The sequence below is a fragment of the Parambassis ranga genome, chromosome 13 (assembly GCF_900634625.1).
Source record: "Parambassis ranga chromosome 13, fParRan2.1, whole genome shotgun sequence".
Taxonomy (NCBI): Eukaryota; Metazoa; Chordata; class Actinopteri; family Ambassidae; genus Parambassis; species Parambassis ranga.
Window position 1 is genome coordinate 23012414 of NC_041033.1, and position 9589 is coordinate 23022002.

General features: G+C 46.1%; 1 protein-coding gene across 1 annotated transcript; it reads right to left on the minus strand.

Moving 5' to 3' along the window:
* Nucleotides 1–255: 255 nt before the first annotated feature.
* LOC114444624 (GTPase IMAP family member 4-like) lies at nucleotides 256–8970 on the minus strand. The gene is made up of 2 exons (XM_028419353.1): nucleotides 8915–8970; nucleotides 256–1489 (listed from the first exon to the last, which is right to left on the minus strand). The coding sequence occupies exons 1-2, from the start codon at nucleotides 8937–8939 to the stop codon at nucleotides 660–662; spliced, it is 855 nt and encodes a 284-aa protein (XP_028275154.1). The 5' UTR covers nucleotides 8940–8970; the 3' UTR covers nucleotides 256–659.
* Nucleotides 8971–9589: the final 619 nt, after the last annotated feature.

Consider the following 9589-nt stretch of genomic DNA (forward strand, 5'->3'; position numbering starts at 1 on the left):
GAACTGCTCCATGTCGGTGTCCTCCAGTCGGTCTCCAGGTGAACAGCAGCATGGTGTGTTCAGAGACGTCAGGACTCAGCATCTTCTTCAGAGTCTGCAGCCCTCTCTGCTCCTGTTGGGTCAGCCGGCCCAGCTGCAGGGTTAGGAGGAGGACGTGAGGACCTGGAGAGCTCAGCTGGAGGGCTTCCAGCAGCTCAGCTTCCACCTGCTCTGCAGGCAGCTGAGTGCTGCAGAGTCCTTAACATGGAACAACATGGAGGACGCTCTTTGAGGTTTGTGTCAGTAACATGTTGAACAAAGACCTGATCCAGGTTTTCATTTGGTCTGTGAGATTTATTCAGATGTTACAAAGATGAAGCACAGAGGACACCTGCAGGACACTTTCTGTCTTTAACCCTTCACCAACACAGACATGTCACTGCAAAAGAAACAGATGCTCTGATTTAATCAGCAAGAACTTTACATTAATAATCTGTCTGCTGCAAAACACACAATACATGATGTAATCATCTTCATAAGCAATGATCAGTGACATGAAACATGTTTCTGATCAGTAAAATCATTGTTAAAGAAATGAAAAGTCTTCAAATCAAAGTCAGTGTGATTATCTTCTTTCTCTGTGTTACTGTGGCTTTACTGAGCTGCAGCTTCACTCAGTCTCACTGAATTACACAGCGTTTTTCTTTCACTGCCACAACTAGTGCTCCAATTGCTGCTCCAACTGCTGCTCCAAGTGGACCTCCTACCATTCCAATAGCAGCTCCAATAGCAGCTCCATCTCGCATAAGGCTGTTGTGTCTCTCCGCCAGTCTTCTTGCTTCTTCAGCATCCATGTTTTGATTTTCTCTCAGGAGTCGTTCCTTCTCTTCTTGTATGACTCTCTCAGCCTCTTGGAACATTTCATTGGTGTAACAGCTTCCTCCATTTCTCTCAATCATTTCATTGATCTTCTTCAGCAGCTCTCTGACCTGAGAGGGATCTTTTTTGTTTCTGTTGTTGAAGATATGATACCCTCCATGACACTGCTTGACAAAGTCACAGAGATCTTTATTCTGACCAATGAATGCTTCTATGGTCACTCCTTCTTCTTCCAAATCGTCTCCATGGGTGAACAAGACCATCATGTAATCTGCTGATTTTTCTCCAAACATCTTCTGGAGGATTTTCACTGTTTGTTTTTCTTCTTCTGTGAATCTGCTCGGTTGGAGCACCACCAGCATCACATGAGGACCAGGAGCACATAAACAGATGGATCTAATGATCTCTTGTTTCACCGTCTCTTCAGGTGTCTCGGTATCAAACAGACCTGGAGTATCAATGACAGCCAGCTTTTGACCTTCAAACTCTCCTGTTTCCTTCTGACACTCTGCTGTCACAGAGGAAGAAGACAGTGTAGACTTAAAGACTTTTCCCCTTAGGATGATGTTTCCTGTTGTACTCTTTCCAACTCCAGTTTTCCCAACCAGAACAATCCTGAGGTCTGGTTTCCCTGTTGGAGAATGTAATGACACTGTAAGTATCTTGATCATGACATTAAGATTAAAAAACATTTCACCATTCATTGTCGTATTCACGATGAGTCTTTAAAGTCAAACTGAGCAGACGGACAGCAGCTGCAGAATCAGGCTGCTGCTGTGTAACAAGACTGTGAACTGGGATCTGTTTCATTAAAGACAGAAAACAAAGAAGAAACTTCGTTCATCAGAACTTGATGATGGACTCATCCCGCATATGTTTGAGTCACTCAGTCGCCCGTTGAAACTTGTATAAATGTGTTTCGTTTGTTTTTAAGCTGGATGAAGTAACTTTTGCTTTTGTGATTCTCTGTGAGGTCTCTGTGAGTACTTTTACTCTCAGAAATGTAACTTCAGGTCTGAGTGGGTTCCACTGCACTTTTAAAACTTGAACATAAGACACAGATGGCAGCATGAAGCTTATTATGCTAAATGTTAAGTCATCATTATTAAAATAAGTCAGGTAAATACAACTGTACATTGGTCACAAAACCACTGTTCAGTAGAGCCCCACACTGTACGTTATGTTTAACATGGAGGTCTGTGAGGCCCCAGCCCCAGAGGTCAGAGGGGCAACTGCAGTTTTTGATGCATCCACCCGGGCTTCATTTCAGCTCCACCTGATGCACCAACATCGTATTGAACAAAAAACCACCTCAGTTTATGTTGTTTTATTATGTAAATCACACTCCATAAAGAAATAATCAGGATCATAATTCTTTGTAAAATGATTTCTCTGCTTGATTTCCTCACAACATTGCATAATAATAATAATAATAATAATTAAAGCTGCAAGCAGCGATGACGGGCCCTCGCAGCCCTTGCGGTCCGCGGGACCAGCAGCCGCCGCCTCCCCTATCGGCCCACGACCACTCTTCCAGCTGTACCGGCACGAGCTGTGGTCTGCAGGGCAGAAGAGTACAGCAAAACTGCAAAGTTTTTTCAAAATGGCGGACTTCCTGTGCGTTTTAGAGGATACCTCCAAGAGACTTTTTTTCTTGTCTAGAGGCGATACGTATGCGTACCAATTTTCGTGTCTGTAGGTCAAACAGGGAAGCAGATCTCATTCCAGGGGGCGCTGCTGAGCCATGTGGCCACGCCCGCATATGACGATGGGGTGATATGAAAAGGTGTGCAGGGGCTGATGTCATGATAGAGAAAGAGGCAGGTAGGATGAACAAATCAAGAAACACAGCAGCTTTCTCTATGGTGGCGAAGGGTCACCTTTGTGGCGATGCCCCGCTCACACGGTGTAGGGCTTCACCTCCACCTCAGAGACAAAGGACACTCCTTTGAGGACAACAATGTTCACATTTTAGACAGAGAGGAAATGTGGTTTGAGAGTCAAGGAAGCATCTATGTTACCGCTTCCGGCGCGGCCTCGCGGTAGCAGCCAGCCAGAGAAGCTCCGCACACCGCGGGTGTATTAAGTTGTTTTTTATACTCTGTACTTAACTGCATTTAATGTGACTTGATACCTCTGGCACAAGAATTTCCTTCGGGATTAATAAAGTTTTATCTTATCTTATCTTATCTTATCTTATCTTATCTTATCTTAAGCTGGAAAAACCTTCCCATAACAGAGGTGGCGGCCTCAGACATCATCTTTCTGCCACATACAATGCAGTGATTCCATCCATTCCCAGGAAGTTTGCACATACTCACAGCAAGAACAAAGGGCTGTCAACCAGTCCCCCTCCGGCAGTTTCGTAGTTGTTAGCCAGTCGTTAGACACACCTGGCCCAGTCAGCCAGAACATCACAGGTAATTATGGAAACATTTAGTGCTATTGTTTAGGTTTAGGTTTTACTCAGACCCACCCACTGAGGTGGGCAACTGAGCTCAAGGATTGATTTTGAAGACGTTTCGTCCCCCAAGTGGCTTCTTCAGTTCTGCTACTATTCCAGTTTTATGTGTTCAGGACCTCTGTGGGTGGATCTTGCAGGAACTCACATGACTAAGATCCCTATAGTTGGTTAATGGTCAGTTAACGACCAGAAACTGTGTCTGGGCCATGTGCAGGACTAGTTGACGGCCCATCGTTTGAGTTTGAATGTGAGTGAAGTCTGCAACACCGGGCCTCCTGCAGGTCGGTGTGTGGCCATTGCAGGCGGTCAAACATTCCTAGAAGGTCTTGATCCCTCAGTCTGTGGGACCTTGCAGCATGCAAGGGCTTCTTGTACGAGAGTGCTGTATGGTCACTGCTGAGCAGTTTTCTTGTCATGGTGCAGTGGCAGGGGTTTGGCTCCTTCCTCCTGTCCTCTGCAGGATGTACTGGGCTACCTGCAGTGGCTTTTTGAGGCTGGCCAGGCAACTCTTTGTCTGCCACAGTGGGAAGCACAAGGGGTGCTCTGTCCAAGCAGCAGCTTTCCCACTTGGATTGTGGAGGACATTGAACAGGCTTACTCCAAAGTCTGTATTTATTTAATGAAACAAATGCAATTGAAATTGAAAGAAAAAAAAATAGTACTGACAATGCGCTTTCTTATTGCACTATTAAACAGTCATTTTTAACATTTTACTTATATTTTGCAAGAATATTCTCCATTTTAAACCACTGATTTGTGGTAGACTGGATCTGAAAAAGGGGCGGCCATCCCATCTTGTGTCCTCGACATTTTTTACATTAATGAAGCTTGAACCTTTTGTTCAGGGATTCCTGGAGACTTCTGACCAGGCCGTTCAGGAAACAGACTTAAGGCTTCAGCTTCTCAAGGTGGTGGTTGAGGGACAAGACAGATGGAACAACAGCACTGATTGTGATCCTCTCTCCCCCTTTGTCAAATCAGTCACTTCTCCAAATGGTTTCAAGATGTAAACCTTCATTCAGAACTTACCTCTCTTTGTGCAACTTCAAATGTCGGGCGAAGTTGGAGGTTGTAGCGTCTCCATCGGTAATCTTCAAGCCGCATGTTTTGCATACTGCAAAACGTTTTTTGTTGACCACCTCGTAGTTTTATACCCGAATGAAACTATCTTTGGCATCATTTTGTCTAGCTGGCATGTTGTTTGAAAGTTCCTCTTCATTGAATGTCCTGCAATTTGATTGGATTGACATTGTCTGATCAAAACAACATGGATCTAATTTGATTGGGCAAGGATCTGCCTCGAGGTAGCGCGGCCTCGAGGTAGCAGCCAGCCAGAGAAGCTCCGCACACCGCGGGTGTATTAAGTTGTTTTCGTAATTTATTTCTACTCTAAACACTCTACTTCGTACTAAATCTAAGTATAAGCGGTCAGGCACTGCAATAATGCGTCTTTTTCGGACTTTCTTCGTGGTCTTCATCGCTTTTGGAGCACTTTTATCATGCCGCGTCTCGGCCGTGACGGAAACACGCCAGGGCTCCATTGTTTACACCAGGGATCAGCTGATGAGTCTCCAGCACAGCGGGATGTATGGCCAGCGACACGAAATCCCCAAAGAACTAAGAAGGAAACAACGCGGAAGCAGAGGGGGCAAAAGAAGACAGCTGAGGAAAAGAAGATACAAGCCGTATCTTCCTTCTATCGTCATGGGTAATGTTAGATCACTGGGTAATAAGATGGAAGAGTTAACATCTCTCACAAAGAGCGAGTGTGTGTTTCGTGAGGCGTCTGTAATGTGCTTTACAGAGACGTGGCTGCACGCAAACATACCGGACTCTACCGTGAGTTTAGCCGGCTTTCAGTTGGTACGGGCGGACAGGAACTGCACCAAGAGCGGCAGGAAGAAAGGAGGGGGACTTGCGCTCTACGTGAACAACCGGTGGTGCAGCCCGGGACACGTTACGGTAAAGGAGCATTTGTGCAGCCCGGACATTGAACTGCTAGCGGTAAGTCTACGTCCATATTATTTGCCCAGAGAGTTCTCTCACGCCATTGTACTCGTTGTTTACATTGCTCCCTCGGCTGAGGCGTCGCAGGCTACTGACGTCATCAGCTCTGTGACCGCGAGGCTTCAGACCCAGCACCCTAATGCCTTCATAGCGATTTCTGGCGATTTTAACCATGTTAATCTGACATCAACTCTGCCCACTTTCAAGCAGTTTGTGGACTGTAAAACAAGAGAAAATAAAACTCTAGATTTACTGTATGCTAATGTTAAAGAGGCATACAGCTCCATAGCTCTCCCTCCCTTGGGCAGATCAGACCATAGCCTAGTCCACCTCAAACCCCAGTATATACCAGCAGTACAGCGGCAGCCGGTGACCACCAAAACTGTACGGAGGTGGACACCGGAAGCCCTGGAGACCCTGCAGGGATGTTTTGAGGTGACTGACTGGGATGTGTTCTGTGACACTCACGGTGAGGATGTAGACACACTCACAGACTGTATCACAGAATATGTTAATTTTTGTACAGATTCTCTAATCCCCACCAGGTCAATACGCTGCTTTCCAAACAATAAACCATAGGTGACAAAGGACATCAAGGCATCACTCAACAGAAAGAAGACAGCCTTCTTGAGTGGAGACAGAGAGGAGATGAGGAGGGCCCAGGCAGAGGTGAAGGAGAAGATTGGAGAGGGCAAGGAGAGCTACAGGAGGAAGCTGGAGAGCCAACTTGCCCGGAACAACTTGAGGGAGGTATGGAGTGGCATGCGAACCATCACCGGCCACAATAGGATCTCTGACCAGCTGATGGATGGAGATCTGCGGGAGGCCAACCAGCTGAACCTGTTTTTCAACAGGTTTGATAGTCCACTCCCTGACCACCCTCCCCCTCCCTGTGATGCACCATTAACACCTGTCTATAACAACAATGTACCTCCTCCTCCTCCCCCTCCCCCTAACCATACTAACCAGTCTCACCTCCCAATCAATAACATCACCCTGCCCCCCTTACCCCACCTTCCATTAACAACCCCCCACCCTCCCCCATCAGATCTCTCTCTCTGCTCTTCTGTGTCCACAGTTGCCATCACCACAGAAGATGTGAGGAGGGAGTTCAGTCGCCTACGACCGGGAAAAGCTGCAGGACCGGATGGACTCAGCCCCAGAGTACTCAGGGACTGTGCCACACAGCTGTGTGGGGTCTTCCAGCACATCTTCTCCCTGAGTCTGAGCCTGATGACTGTCCCTGCCCTGTGGAAGACAACATGCCTTGTTCCTGTGCCCAAGACCAAACATCCAAGCACACACAGCGACTACAGACCAGTTGCTCTGACTTCACATGTGATGAAGTCTCTGGAGAGGCTGGTCCTGAAACACCTGCGTGCTGTTGTGGAACCATCGCTGGACCCCCTGCAGTTTGCTTACCAGCCCCGTATTGGAGTGGAGGACGCCATCATCTACCTGCTGCACAGAGCACACACCTACTTGGAGGAGGCAGGCAACACTGTTAGAATCATGTTCTTTGATTTTTCCAGTGCGTTTAACACCGTGCAGCCTGCCCTTTTGAAGAGGAAGCTCCTGGACATGCAGGTAGAGACCCCACTGGTCACCTGGATCACTAACTATCTTACAGGTCGACCACAATTTGTGAGGCTGAGGAACACCGTCTCGGACACGATAGTGAGCAGCACTGGGGCACCACCCGGTCAGCATCAAGGGTACCAACGTGGACATTGTGGACAGCTACAAATACCTGGGTGTCCACATTGACCACAAACTGGACTGGTCCACAAATGCAGAGGCAATATACAAGAAGGGACAGAGTCGCCTGTATCTACTGAGGAGACTCAGGTCCTTTAACGTCTGCCAGACCATGCTGCAGATGTTTTACCACTCGGTGGTCTCCAGCGTCATCTTCTACGCTGTAGTGTGCTGGGGCAGCAGGATGAAGACGGCCGACACCAACAGACTCAACAAGCTCATTAGGAAGGCTGGCTCGGTGCTGGGAGTGGAGCTGGAGTCTGTGGTGGAGGTGACGGAGAGGAGGATACTGAGGAAACTCCTCAGTATTCGTAACAACACGTCTCACCCCCTGCAGGACACACTGCTGTCCTACAGGAGCACATTCAGCGGTAGACTGAGACTACCGAGGAGCAGCACAGAACGCCACAGGAGGTCCTTCCTGCCAGTGGCCATCAGACTGTATAACTCCTCCCCTTTCTGTAGGGAGAAGCGCTAGATAATCATGTCAGGCATCACTGTCATTCCCTCCACTTGTCTATATTTATGTTTACTTAGCACCTTACATCTCCATATTTGTATCTATGTATCATATATTGTGCTCATACTGCATACTGTACTCTTATTTTGGATGATAGTGACACTTATACTCTTATACTACTTAATTGCATTTAATGTAACTTGATACCTCTGGCACAAGAATTTCCTTCGTGATTAATAAAGTTTTATCTTATCTTATCTTATCTTATCTTATCTTATCTTATCTTATCTTATCTTATCTTATCTTATCTTATCTTATCTTATCTCATCCTGGCACAGTTTAAGCAGAGACGGCCTGAAGTCTGTGTTTTCCCCCCACTGTTCACGCGTTTGCCGAACACACCCAACGTCACCGCATCTACATTGAATTGTTTTACATGATAACAAACATGGCAGCACCCACACAGCATTGGATAGAAGTGATGGAGGCCATGTTTGATGAGCTGAGGCAGCAACACGCAGCACAGACTCTGACTGACTCAATGTGATCACCTGAGCACCTGAAGTCACATGTAGTGTGAGCAGTGACGTTCCAGCCAGCAATTGCATCTCACAGTGTGAGCACATAAATCGTGAGCTTTAACTTGACATGGCATGCGTTTTATTTGTACTGTGTGAGGTGATGCTAAACACAAACATCCCCAAAATCGCACAGTGTGTTGGAGGCTTAACTGGACAGGTTGATTTCACAGAAGTGTGATTGACTTGGAGTTACATTGTTTTCTTTAAGTGCTCCCTTCATTTTTTGAGCGGAGTAATAATAATCCAATATTTCATTTTAAGTCCAGTGTCTGCTGATACTTATGTTCCACTGATTAATGACATCGTTCTCTTCATCTAGATGATCTCTGCTGGTTGAACTCATGTTATCCAGTACTGCAGCAGACACTGTGTGAAATGTTGACTGCATGAGAGCTGATGAAGCTCAGCTGTCCCATGCAGTCAACAAAAGTCAAGTAAAAGTTGCTCCATGTGGCCACAATGCATCACAAGCCTGCATCACAGAGACGAACTTTTAGCTTAGTTCTGGAGTCAGGTGTGACACCAGTTCATTCCCTCCTGTGTCTGTTTTGATTGATATCTGCTTCCTGTGTGTTCATGTCAGTGTTAACAGTTAGAACAAATTGATCAAGTGTTTCAAATAACAAACTTGAAAACACAGTTAAACTGTGGATTTATCATTGTTATTATTATTATTATTATTATTATAGTTAGTTCTTATTATTATAAATTGAAGCTGAAGTTGAATCTAAAAACAGTTTAAACACTAAAACTGAGTAAACTAAACATAGTAATAAAGGTACTCACCAAGTGGAGCACATTTGCTGGCCATGTTTGACAAGATGTGGATGTTGTCGTGTGGATCTCTGTAATGATTTTGTTCCTCAACTCTGTCCTCTGGTCTGATTTTAGGCTCCTCCCTCTGAACACATCGTGACTTTGTCATTGGCAGAAACAGTGACTGATCAGGTTGTTGACTGGCTGGAATGTGTCAGGTGAACTCAGGTGTGTAAAGATGAACTTATCTCTCTTATCAGTGTCAGCATTCAGAACATTTCAGCACCATGTTCAGCTTGTTGTTCCACAAATAGCAACTTGAGGAAATGATAACTTATTTCCAGTACAATGGGAACTTTTACAGACAGAAGCACGGCTGTGCGACTGGTTTAGATATGTGGATGACACCTAGGTCAAAATCAAGACCAATGAAGTGGAACGGTTCACAGAACACATCAACGCAGTAGACAACAATATCAACTTCACTCGGGAGGAAACCAGGGACAACAATCTGGCCTTCTTGGACTGCACAGTAGCCTCAATGTGGAAGTGTACAGGAAACCCACACATGGACCAGTACCTCTTGTTTGATTCACACCACCCACTGGAACACAAATTGGGAGTCTTCAGGACCCTGCAGCACAGAGCACAAACTGTACCCACCAGCTCAGAGGGGAAGAAGAAGGAGCAACACCACATCAGGAA

Coding starts and splice junctions, on each gene's coding strand:
- LOC114444624 (XM_028419353.1), bottom strand. CDS start 8,939: ATGGCCAGCAAATGTGCTCCACTTG. Junction 1,490..8,914: donor CAGCAAATGTGCTCCACTTG/GTGAGTACCTTT, acceptor ATTCTCCAACAG/GGAAACCAGACCTCAGGATT.